This window comes from Oryzias latipes, chromosome 8 (assembly GCF_002234675.1).
Source record: "Oryzias latipes chromosome 8, ASM223467v1".
Taxonomy (NCBI): domain Eukaryota; kingdom Metazoa; phylum Chordata; class Actinopteri; order Beloniformes; family Adrianichthyidae; genus Oryzias; species Oryzias latipes.
Genome location: NC_019866.2, coordinates 11913723 through 11927377, shown reverse-complemented (window position 1 = coordinate 11927377; position 13655 = coordinate 11913723). Strand labels below are relative to the sequence as shown.

At 42.1% G+C, this 13655-nt stretch overlaps 1 protein-coding gene across 3 annotated transcripts in view; it reads right to left on the bottom strand.

The window, feature by feature from the left end:
- The window catches only part of cep112 (centrosomal protein 112), a 105320-nt gene that overhangs the window by 81822 nt on the left and 9843 nt on the right, over positions 1-13655 (bottom strand). For all 3 annotated transcript variants that reach the window (XM_011478215.3, XM_004071678.4, XM_020705326.2), the window contains exons 5-6: positions 11669-11753; positions 8995-9072 (exon numbers count right to left, since the gene is read on the bottom strand). In XM_011478215.3, the coding sequence (XP_011476517.1) occupies positions 8995-9072; positions 11669-11753 (163 nt within the window). The remainder of the gene's footprint in view (positions 1-8994; positions 9073-11668; positions 11754-13655) is intronic.

The window sequence follows — 13655 nt, the reverse complement described above, 5'->3', positions numbered from 1 at the left end:
CTTCCCAGTTCAGGGGACACCCTGACGTTTACGTCCAGCCCTCCCCTCATATGTCTTCTGTTACCCCCACAGTGCCTCCTGCAGCCCCGTTGGAGGAACCTATGCAGCTGGGTCGTGGCCGTTTGTCCCCCACTGAGCGTAGACGAAGGATGGCAGCAGGTGAGTGCCTTTACTGTGGTCAGCGGGGTCATTACTGTAAGAACTGCCCAAAAGCTTCCGCTCGTCATTAAAAGTGGGCACACTGACGAGCGGAGGCCAGGTGCCCGTCGATTCTAAATCCACCTCCTGTCTTTTGGAGGGTCACATTGTGTCTAAGGGTGGGGGGTTTCCTGTTCGGGCCTTGTTAGATTCTGGGGCTGAACAGAACCTTATGGATGCTGAGCTAGCCAGACAGGCCGGTCTTAGGACCAAGTCGCTTCCCCGCCCTTGGCGGGTGATCTCCCTCAACGGTGAGGTGGTCGCCACAGTTAACCAGATCACTGAACCTGTTCACCTCATCCTTTCTGGGAACCACCACGAGCATACCAGTTTTTTTCTTTTTGAGTCCCCTCATAATCCGGTGGTTCTAGGGTTTCCCTGGCTTCTGAATCACAACCCAGTCATCGATTGGCCAACCAATCGCGTAGTCAGTTGGAGTACTCATTGTCACGAGGCCTGTTTACGCTCAGCTCGGCATCCAGAGTCTGACTCCGCTGACCCGGTAGGGGAGCCGCCCTCACCTGACCTCTCCAAGGTCCCTCCTGAATATCATGACCTAGGGGAGGTATTTTCCAAATTCCGGGCTCTCTCCTTGCCCCCGCACAGACCGTATGACTGCTCTATTGAACTGCAGCCGGGTGCCACACTGCCCAAGAACCATCTCTATAGTCTGTCCAAACCTGAGAGGGAGGCAATGGAGCAGTACGTAACTGACTCTCTTCAGGCGGGCCTTATCAGACCTTCTTCGTCTCCTGTGGGGGCGGGGTTTTTCTTCGTGGGGAAGAAGGATGGAACATTACGCCCATGCATTGACTACCGAGGGTTGAATGCCATTACGGTAAAGAACCATTATCCTCTTCCACTTATGAACTCCGCTTTCGAGACGCTGCAGGAGGCCCGGTGTTTCACCAAATTGGACCTACGGAATGCGTACCATTTGGTTCGCATCAGGGAGGGAGACGAATGGAAGACCGCCTTCAACACGCATTTGGGACATTACGAGTATCTGGTGATGCCTTTTGGACTATCTAATGCTCCAGCTGTATTTCAGGGCATGATAAACGATGTACTCAGGGACTACATTCACCATTTTGTTTTTGTATACCTTGATGATATTCTTGTTTTCTCCAGGAGTCCCGGCGAACATAGGCGGCATGTTCGTCTGGTTCTTCAGCGCCTATTGGAGAACAAGCTTTTCGTCAAGGCAGAAAAATGTGATTTTCACTCCTCCAGTGTGTCTTTTTTGGGTTTTGTGATTGCGGAGGGGGAGGTGCGACCGGACCCAGCTAAGGTCAGCGCGGTGGTTGATTGGCCTGCTCCGGTCAATCGGAAGCAGCTTCAACGATTCCTGGGGTTTGCCAATTACCTACGCCGTTTTATTAGGGGTTATAGTTCGGTCGCGGCCCCCCTTACGGGTTTGACCTCCACCTCCTCTCCTTTTGTTTGGACAGAGACTGCAGAGGCCGCTTTCCGGCGGCTCAAACACCTTTTTACCACCGCCCCAGTTCTCATCCAACCGGACCCCTCCGCCCAGTTTATTGTGGAGGTTGATGCCTCGGACGTCGGGGTTGGAGCTGTGCTGTCCCAGCGGCAGGGTGCTGACAGCAAGCTTCATCCTTGCGCTTTTTTTTCCCGCCGGCTTACTCCGGCGGAGATGAAATACGACGTGGGGGATAAGGAGCTTTTAGCTATCAAGCTGGCGTTGGAGGAGTGGCGGCACTGGTTAGAGGGGGCGGGACAGCCTTTTGTGGTCTGGACGGACCACAAAAATCTGTCTTATATCAGGACCGCAAAACGGCTTAACCCGAGGCAGGCACGGTGGTCACTTTTTTTCGCTCGGTTTGATTTTGTGGTGTCGTACCGCCCTGGCTCCAAGAACATTAAACCAGATGCTCTCTCCCGACAACTGGAACCGGCTATGGAGGATTCCCTTCCTCAGACTGTAATTCCTGCCTCCTGTGTTCTGGGTACCCTCTCCTGGCAGCTGGAGAGGGAGATCAAGACTGCACAGGCCCGGGAGCCAGACCCTGGTGGGGGCCCCCCTAACAGACTCTATGTTCCCAGGGCCGTAAGGAGCCAGGTCCTCCAGTGGGCGCACGCTACTCGGCTTACCTGTCATCCCGGGGTACACAGGACGATCGCCTTCCTGCGTCGCTGTTTCTGGTGGCCCAGTTTGGCGAGGGATGCCCGGGAGTTTGTTTCTGCCTGCACGATCTGCGCCCAAAACAAGGTCAACAATCGACCTCCAGCTGGCCTGCTGCATCCCTTACCTGTTCCGAGCCGCCCTTGGTCCCACATAGCCCTAGACTTTGTGACCGGCCTGCCCTCATCTGCTGGCAGAACTGTGATCCTGACTGTTGTGGACCGATTTTCTAAGGCAGCTCACTTCGTGCCCCTGAAGAAGCTGCCTTCGGCCTCAGAGACCGCCAGACTCATTGTGGAACACGTGTTCAGACTGCATGGGATCCCAGTTGATATCGTTTCTGACCGTGGACCACAGTTCGTCTCACAGGTGTGGAAGAGTTTCTGTGCAGCTTTTGGTCCCACGGTCAGTCTCTCTTCGGGTTTTCACCCACAGTCAAATGGGCAGGCCGAGAGAACCAATCAGGACCTGGAGGTGGCCCTCCGATGCATCTGTTCCCGGCACCAGACCTCTTGGAGCACCCTTCTGCCCTGGGTTGAGTATGCCCACAACTCGATGACGTCATCTGCCTCGGGTATGTCCCCGTTTGAGGGTTCTCTAGGCTACCAACCCCCATTGTTTCCAGAGCAGGAGAAGGAGGTGGCGGTGCCGTCGGTACAACACCTCTACCGCCGCTGCAGACGGATCTGGAGGGAGGCTCGCGCTGCTCTTCTTCGCTCGTCCGCAGCTAACAAAAGACTGGCTGATCGGCGTCGGTTACCGGCGCCTACCTACGTGCCAGGTCAGTTAGTACTCCTGTCCACTGCCAACATCAAGCTGCGGACAGAGTCTAGAAAGCTGTCTCCACGATTCATCGGACCGTTCGAGGTGGAGAAGGTCGTCAACCCTGTGGCGATCCGACTACGCCTTCCTCGGTCCATGCGCATACATCCAGTTTTTCATGTTTCCCAACTCAAACCCCATGTTACTAGTCCTCTCCAGCCCCCTCCATCTCAACCTCCGCCACCTCGCATCATCGACGGTCTGCCCGCATGGACGATCAAACGCATCATGGACGTCAGACGTCGGGGCCGGGGTCTGCAGTACTTGGTTGACTGGAAAGGTTACGGTCCTGAGGAGAGGTCCTGGGAACCCACATCTAGGATGTTGGACAAAGGCATGCTCAGGGAGTACCACAGGCGTCACCCTGACAAGCCCGGTGGTGCGCCCAGAGGCGCCCCTTGAGGATGGGGTACTGTCAGGAGCCGGGGCCAGGGCGGTTCATCTTTGTCTCACTTCCGGGTTCGGGCTTTTATTTTGTTAACTCATGTTCTGTCTTCTGTTGGTTCTTTAGGTAACTTACCCCGGTCTTCACCGGCACCTGTTTACCCACCTGTTTTCATTTATGTGTGTGTATATAAGCTCCTGTTTTGATTTCACTTGTCACCGGATCGTTCTACTTGTTTGACCTCGGTCTCTACGAGCTTAAGAAGCCTTCCTTGGATTAAAATATCCTTTTGATTCGAACTTCTGCCGTCCTGCTTTTGTGTCCGAATTCACACCCCTTGACACGGACGAGGAAAACAAAGACGTACATGGATTTAGTTGTCTACAATTGGATGCATCAGAATGGATGAGTAGTAGTGTAGTTTCTACATAACAAATACAATCTTTTTTATACAGCGTTTTTTGTCTGGTCCTGATTCACAACAATTTGAATAAAGAAATACTCAGAAATGAAATTTAAAACTTAAATTCTTGTATAAATGCCTTCATCATCATAAAAAAAAACACAAGAATATGTTAAAAACACCAAAAACACTGGGGTCTTTTACTCATATCTGAGAAAAAGAGAAAGTGTTTTTTACGTTTCCATTATCAGGTTCTGTTTTAAGTTACAGGATAAAAGTACAAAATATTTTGAAGACTCAAGCAGAGTACCCACAAAACACCCGAAAACAGCTAATACTTGACAGCAGAATTTACTGTACAGACAAAACATATGAACCTTTTTAAAACCAGAGAGTTGAGCTATAATATGATCAAACAGCATATATAAGTGCTGCCATGTTCCATCAATGAAAAGATCCCTCACTTTGATAAATATGAGTCTGGAAACTTCATCTACTTAAGTTAAACAAGTCCATCCAATGGTTCCTGACCGTTATAGCTGAGTCATGCTAAGGTTAGGGATACCGCCGCTTTGAGGTGTGTGGATCTGCTGACAGTTTGGTACAGAACCAGAGAGCTTCAAAGCAAGGATTTTAATCCTAAATCCACACACACACAAAAGACAAAGACGATCATCACCGGAAGCGGGCACAGTTTTTGTCTTCAAACAGACCTCAGCCATTCTAACAATGTGAAGCATGTGTGTGGATGTATGTAAATGGCTGTGGGGGCGTTTTAAAGCACAAAGCATTTACTTCTCAATGCGTTGAGCTCTGGTTTCGACACAATGGTGGGGCATAATGAATAGTCAGAGGCGTAGATTTATGGATCATTGGAATGTATATGCAGAACTGATTGTTTAGTACTACCACTGCCTCTGGATAGGCAGAATAAATAAAGTTGTTTTGTGTTTTCAATGAATAAAGGAGCTTACAGTCAGTACCTCTTTGCAATGTGGGCCAGGATAGCTGGCCCACATTGCTCCTATGAAAGCCTCATCTAAAAAATAGAGGAATAAAATGTGATAATTGCACTTTCATGTGTGAAAAACAAGCCAAAAATGAGGCTGAGACAACTTAATGGCGACAAGAAATTGACTTCTCTCTCAAATACTTACATTTTTTTTTAACTCTACAACAGTAAAAAGAAAAAGCATCAGAACCGTGTTTCTTTCCTTCAAAAACCTCACCAGTACCAGAATCTGTCCTTTGCCTTGAGTTTGCCATAAACAATGTGGAAAGAACATCAAAGCCTGGTTCTGCGGCTAGAGTCTTTTCTGTCAACTTTTGTCTGTTTGGATAGACAGACAGCGGCGTGCGACTACAAGGCTTTCTGTGTGGCCGGCTCAGTTTCCGCTCTCAGCCCGTCTTTGCTGTTCCTTTTGTCAACACCCAGGACCGCTAATCTGTAAGCTATCTGCAGTCTGTTTACCGTGACATGGAAACTAATGTGTATACATCCTTGCCAAACACAGACACAGCATGTTTTCTGATTACTTTATGCAGCAAAGGGTGAACAGCTCAGCCACCTGAAAGCAAGCGGCTCCCAGCCGATGGAATTTGGCGGCGTCACATCAATACAACTCGTTAACTGTCACACAAACTGATTAGTTTACACAATCTTAGATTTGTTTAGGACCTCATTATTTTCCTATGAACTCAAACTTTAAAAAGCAGTGTTTCTTCCAACTCCCTGTTAGAAATGACAACTTAAAACCATATCTTTTGAAATAATGGCAATGAAAGGATGACACCGGTGAAGGCTGGAAACATACTCATTACTCGCTGATAAAGAATGGGGACAGAAACAAGACCTATGGGAATACAATTTAGAGGAGAAATACGTAATATTTAATTTTTAAACCTTAAAAGGAGATTTAACCTCCTCACCATATATCAAAGAGTGGTCTTTATTTTCCATAAGAATATTATAGTATTTGTATTTATAGTACAGTATTGGGAATTTTATAAAGACCCACTCCAATAAAAATTGTATTTTTGGTGTTTTTAACCCACTCTTGCAGCATTTTTCTGATGATTGAGCACGTGTATAAAGACGATTTATCTAAAAACTGCATTTCTGAATATTTCTTTATTCAAATTGTGAATCATGAAAAAATGCAGTTTAAAAAAAAGAGCTTATTTGTAATGTAGAAAATGCTCTGGGCAGGCTTAAAGCTTACCGCTTTGTTCTAATGGGTAGGGTTCTATTGTTCTGATGTTTAGGGTTCTATTGTTCTAGTAGGTAGGGTTCTATTGTTCTAATGGGGAGGGTTCTATTGTTGTGATGGTTAGGGTTCTATTGTTCTAGTGATGGTTAGGGTTCTATTGTTCTAGTAGGTAGGGTTCTATTGTTCTAATGGGTAGGGTTCTATTGTTCTAATGGGGAGGGTTCTATTGTTCTGATGGTTAGGGTTCTATTGTTCTAATGGGTAGGGTTCCATTGTTCTAATGGGTAGGGGAAGGGTCGTAGAGTTGTCCTGTACCAACGACTCCGCCCACAACTCACAGGCGAATTTATAATGAACTGACGCTCTGAAGAAAGCACATCCAAGAAATCCCAGATTTTTGATGATTGATGATTGAAAAGGGTCTTTAAATATCAGGATGTAATTTGGTTCATTTTCATTGTTTAAGATGAAGCAGTTAAAAAATCCCCCTAAAATTTTAAAGATAAGACAAATTTTCTACATTGTTTTTAGGACCATAAATTGGATTCTGTCCATGTCCACAGTAAGTCATCAGGTGTGACTGTGCAGAGCCCACTGGACAAAAAGTCATCTGAATGCCTAATGGGCCTGATGCATTTGTGCACGTTTGCATGCTCACACACTCCTCTAGATGTGTGTCTATAGATGACAGGTGGAGTAAAAGAGTGATGGCTTCGTAGGTGTGACATCACCTACAAAATGTAGCCTGGAAAAATGAATCCTAAAGTGGGAGGGGCACAATGACAAGAGGGTTCTTCACCCACCCAACTACGTCTCATTAAACAGCGATTGGATGAGCCATAGTCGAGTCTGAAGCTCATTTGGGTTCACCCACTGGACAACCCAACTGCCAATCAAAGATACATACCCCCAAATTTATGCGAACTTGATTTGTAAAGTAAATCAACTACTTCAGAGTCGTCATGAATATAAAATTAAGATGTAGACTTAAAAAAAAAGATTTTTAATTCCAGAATATCTAAACTAGCCTCCAGTGGTCCAGTCTACTTTATGGTTTGCATCGAATTCAGGAACTGAAGGTGAGGGTCAGCGCAACCATTTGATACAAAACCAAGTTAAATAAAAATTGCAAATACTCAACATTATTCCAAGCCAGAACAAATGTACCATCTGTACTATATTGCTCACCTCGCCTGTGAAGACACACAACACTTTCCACAAAAACAAACAAACTACAAACTGGCTGAATTCTTGATGTTGGTGAAATAAACAACCAAATATAGACGTCTTTCAGAACATCTAAAGGCTGTGCTGAAAGTTGGTACGGTCTGAACACTTCTAAGAGCCGCAACTGTTCGAGGATGCCCGTGTGCGTTTGTGTGTGAAGGAACATCTGTTGATTTGCGAGATGCAGCTATGCAGCAGCATTGCCAAGCACTGCCTCTTATCAGTGTTTTAACACAGAGGGAGAGGAGGGATGCAGTGCACAGCTTCACGTCTGCTGATAGAGTGCTCAGATTACTCAGTTCTGGAGAAGAGAAGGAGAGCAGAGAGTCAAAGGAGCATGGAGTGATTAGAACAAAGATATGACAAAACAAAAGTTAGGGGAAAAAATAGACAGAAGAGGGTTCAGAAAAAATATCTGTCTTGGCAGAGGCAGCAAGCAGAAAAAAATGACTTTATAAATAACGGCATTACTGTTTAAATAAAATAAAGAACAAAACGGCAGATAACATTTTTAACCTCGGCAGGAGCCCTCCTATCAAAGCAGGCACATAAATCTTCTGTTTCTTAGTCTACACAACCACAATGTGCTACCACAGTGCCCAAAAGCAACAGGCTTAGGGGTGAAGGTATGTCTATTCTCAGTTAAGCTTTTGGTAAAATGACTATCGGCAAATGCTGTAGTTGCTACTAGAAACATTAACTAGCCGGGTTTCAACACAAAGCTTCTGAAAATCCGGAAAGGTTTTATTCTTTGACAGGTCATGCAAAGAGCCACAAGAAATCGATCTTATCATCGACAGGTCTGAGTTTATGTATGACTGTAAAACAAACAAGAAAACAGAACACACAAGTTTTTAATCTTTTAAACAATTTAATGAGCAAACTACAGTACATGAGTAACAAAAGGAAAAACAACCTTTTTAGCAAAAATACAATATTACAAATGTGGTGGAAGCATAATGACAAATTGGACGTTTTGTGCTTAATTGAGTTTAAAGACCCATCAAAATCCTGTTTTTTGTGTTTTTAAAATCTTTCTGATGATGGAAAACATATATTAAGAAAACTAAGTTAAAGTTTGATTACTGAGTATTTCTTTAAATAAATCATTGGAGCAGACAATGAAAAAATGCCCTTTGAAAAAGAGCACACTTTTGAGGGCGGGCCAAAAGCTCCCTGGTTTGCTCCATTTGCCATTTTTGTTGCACCAGCTGTGATAGGTCAGGGATGTGAGGGGCTGTAAGCTAGCAGGAGAGCTTGTAAACAGAGAGCTCTCGGCAACAGAGAGGGGATAGGAGGCTGGGTTGTTCTGCACCAACAGTCCCACCCACAACTCAAAGGTGAATTTTCTGATAAACTACTGCCGCTCTGCAGAAACTATGTCCTAGTAAATGACAGGTTTTTTTATTTTGGCTAAATACGGCATAATTATATTTAAAAGACCAATAGGAAGGCTCTTATAATAGATTAAAAGATGATCGGAGTGGGACTTTAAGGAACAAAACAGACGCCTCAAAATCAGAAATTTAATTGCAACCAACAATGAGTTGCATCCGGTTGACAGTTGCATGTGAACAAGAAGCTCAAAATGCGTCCCTGCACTCACCCCCGTGTTCCAACTGTTGAGATGAGCCTCCAGGTCACTGTCTTCAGGAGACTCGTCTGCCTTTAGAGCCTCATCCATCTGAGAAGGTAAGGGGGGGATGAATCAACACAGGTGACATAATTGAAGTTTAAAGATGTGAGTTTAATAACAACAATAAGATTAAATGTTTTTGACGGCACAATGATTGTCAGTTTGGCCCGAGGAAACAAAAAACAGGCACTGAAGGAGGTTATTATTTGGTGCTGCCTTGTCATAATTTTCTGCTCTTAGTGACAACAGACGGAACTTTAAAAAGCCAACAGACATTCTGGAAACCTTTGTTTGCTACCCTCCAACGCTAAACCACCTCCATTGTCTCCATCATTATCCTTCTGGCATGCAGCACTCCAGATGTTCAGCCGTTCCACTCCATTTCCATCGTGCAGTAAATTCCACAAGAAGGGCATATGCAGTCAGACTGCCTGTCATTCAGGCTTGCACAAGCCTTTTTTTACAAACTCCAGATTTGTTCAGACAGTTCATGTAAAACGCTCTGAGAGGTTTGATTGGTGCAACATTTGTTTACTAAAGCTGAAGTTGAGCGGTGCTGATACATAAAAAATATCAAATAATGTCAAGGAAGTGACAAGAATGCGATTGGGATCAGATGGGAATGTGGAATGGAGGCGGATTTCGGCAGAACATCCTTGAATGAAAGCTATGGACAAATACAAAAGGTCAAGATTAAATATCCCTTCTATGTTCTCCAAGGCTCACCCTAAAAAAATAAAACAAAGGTAATATTTCATTTGTGTATCAAATGAAATCATTTTATATTTGATATATTTAAATATATATTTGTATGGTAAATATTTGGTAGTGTCCTTGAATATTATTTTATTGGTATAGATGTTTAACGTGTCTTCCATGGACATTTTGATCTTTCAGAATTATTTCACATTCCTCCTTTTTTTTAATCATCCTTATGACAAATTCAGCAAAAAAAAACCTGTTGTTTTCTAGAACAGTTTCTGCAGAGTGGCAGTAGTATATTAGAAAAATTTGGCTCCGAGTTGTGGGCGGGACTGTTGGTGCAGCACAATCCCGCCCCCTTTGCCATCCCCGTTGCTGAGAGCTCAAAGCAGGGAGTTCGTCCAGTTTGAACACCGTTTTAAAAACAGCATTTTTTATCTGCTCCTGATTCACAACTATTTGAATAAAAAAATACTCAGAAATGCAATTTTAGGCTCAATTCTTTTACTCTGTCCTCAATCTTGAGAAAAATGCCACAAAAACAGACCACAGCAAAAACAATTTCCATCACAGTGAGTTTTTAAACTCAATCGAACACAAGATCCAAGTTTAAGGACTCAGAATGAATTACTTAGACTTAGAACTCCAATAAAAATCGTGTTTTGGGTGTTTTTAACATGTTCTTATGGCATTTTTCCTTGTGATGAAGAACATGTTTAAAGCAAATTAGGATCAAAATAGCATTTCTGAGCGTTTCTTTAGTCAAACCATTGTAAACCAGGAGAAAACACAAAAATGCTGTTTTCAAAGAGCTTATAGATGGATGGATGGTGGCCACCTCTGCGCCAACAGTCCCGCCCACAACTCAGAGGAGAATTTCTAATAAACTATCATTGCTCTGCAGAAATATTTCTTTAAAAACAACAGCTTTTATTGCAAGTCCTAGCCTAATAATATTTACTCTAAACTATGCTAGCACCATTGGCATTTTTTCACGATTGGACTTTAAAGTTTCACTTTCATCTCTTTGTCATGATAATGTAATCTTTGACCCAATGTGTATCTGCCAACTGCCTTTTTTTTCTTTTTACAGGAACTATTTCTGCTGCAAAATCTTTACACCCTATTCTTTTTGCTCCCATTTGTGATGATTCTCAACTGGTTTTAAAAGCTTTTTTACATTATATTATTGTATATCACCCCTGCTCTGGGGTTTATTTGCACATTTGGAACAAAACCATATCTAGAGTGCAGAAACGCTTTCTTATGTGAGAGAGAAACACTTGCACATTAGAAATATATATATATATATATATATATATATATATATATATATATATATATATATATATATATATATATATATATATATATATATATATATATATATATATATGGGAGATTGTAATTTCACACATTTCTCAAACATCCCTATGTATTTTTTTTACTTTGAATGATTACTGATATGAAGCTTCGCATTTTTAATCCAGATTTGTGCATTATGTAACTGGATTATCCACTTTTTACATTGGGATTGCATTCACACATGCTTGCAATTTCCTAAAATGACTTATTTCAGTATGTTAGAGACATACATTACCAAAAAAAATTGTAGAATTTGCAGACTAATTGAAATCAAAATCCTCTTTAGGTTTTGTTTGTAAATTACTGTTTAGAAGAGTGTTAGAGAAATATTTTCTCTCTTTTAAGTTCTTTTCTAAACTTTGTGTAAAACTAATATTGGAACTGCTTAGTTTAGGATCCTAATCCTCTAAACTTCACCAAATAACAAAACTGTGAAAAAATGGAACAAAATAATCCATATTTTTAATAGCAGAAAATAAATTCATGTTGAAAACAGATTAATTAATAAAGTAAAATCTAAATAAACCTGTTTGTGTTTCTGTGAGATTTCAGAAAAATAGCACGGTAACAAACCAACCATTCTGGTATCCTGTCTGGGTCCCCCTAAGAGTGGATTGGGGGACATGGGCCGAGAAAGGTTCATCTCTTCATAAAGCCTTCTCCTGAAAGAAAAACAGTATATATTCACTAAAAAAGAAAAAAACGTATCAGTATCTACTGCTCATGTCTCCTTATTTGTCTGTATGGTAGCCCTGCTGCGCCGTCTACATAAATCACCATCTGGCAGTGATTGCACTGTTTGTGGTTTACTAATTTATCTCTTCTAAACAATAAAAGTCTTTCAATCTTTTCTCCTGCGCCGCACATGCTGCACCACACTACGACTTACCTCATACTTTTTGCACCATCAATAACCACATCCCTCAGCTTTCGCTCGTGAAACCATTCCCGTTTAAAAAAATAAATAAGCAATGGCTTACATTTACAGATGCATGCCTTTTTTTTTAGGGGGGGGGGGGTTAAGTAATTTGGAACCACACATATCCACCCCCCCCCCCCCTTCTCCTCCTTCAATGATCTAACTGAGCTAACGGGCTCATTAAACAGACACACCAGGCTCTATTAGTCCACTCATGCTGATTGAATGAAGATGTTGGAGGAAAAAGTGAGTCTAAAGCTAAGGAGGAATAAAACTGCCTTCTTATAAAGACGTCACATTACTTTATCCAGTCTAGTAATTCACACTCCATTAGATCCCATAGGCATTTTTCCTTGCAGTGACCTTTTTCTAGCATCCCTGGTGCTTAGAGCGATAAACCTTCTCTGTCACAGACAGGTTTCTATTTAGGTTCTCAGTGAGGGAGAGGCTGGAAAGATACATTTGATTATAATATCATGCAAAGATGGTTAATACAGACTATGATCAACAGTCAAAAATGTGTATTGTGTACGGTATGTTTCAATATAGAATCTAAAAACTTCTGTGCTTGTCAATCATGTACAGCAGTGTTTCTAAAGGGGTCATTATCACTATAAAGTGCCTTTGGTGTCCCCATGACTATTACTCTTTCATAAACTAAATGGAGCAGAAAAATAAACTCTGACTTCTTATCATAAGTGACCCAAGACTTGCACACAAATCAGTCAAATAATTTGGTTCTTAAATTGTGATTTCTTTAGTTTATGCAATTTTTTTCTTTGGATGTATGAGATTTTGGTATGTCCCACACGCTGTTCTGCTAACTTCAGGGTGTGTAATAAATGGTTAAATTATGCCAAATTAAAAAAAGATTGGTACACATTTCATGTCACAGCACAGTACTTGATAAAACAAGTAATTTTGATCAGGCAAATTATATTTTCATAATGCTATTGAAGATTTTGCGCACGTCCCTGACATTGCTGTCCACCCTGTCATTTTGGGATAACTGTCTCTCTAAAAAAAACTGCAAATGTTTTAAGTGACATCACAACCAGCATTTTGTCTTTCTTCACTGGAGACTGAAACAGTGGCTAGTTGCAGAGTAAATATTTACACTTTTGTTTAGTAATTCTTATCATATTAGGTGTGTATTCAGATGTTGTCAAGCTTAACATGTCCACTCTGTCATGGTGAAATATCATTTAATATAAAAGCCTTTCCTAAATTTAAAATGTATAAGTTAAACAGTACACAGTCTACTTGCTAACTGAATCATGTTGCTAAGTGAAGATCCACAATGTGCTCAATAAATGCTAACATTAACCAAAAACGTCCACCCTGTCAGAAAACCTTCTTTGACAGGGTGGACATGGTTCATGACAGGAAAGACATTTTGATAGTTTATGGCAACAAACTAATAATGTTACATATTACAACAGCTCCTACTGACATTTTATTACTTAAATTTCCCCTTGTGGAATTAATAAAGCATAATTGAGTTGAATTGAACAACAATAAATAACAGTTTATAACAGTAAAGGTTACCAATACATTGAAGAAATTGCATATGAGATTTGTCTATCAGCATATTGGCCACATTTCAGACACCTCCTTTTGCCGTCTCAGACCCTTTTGGGTAGTA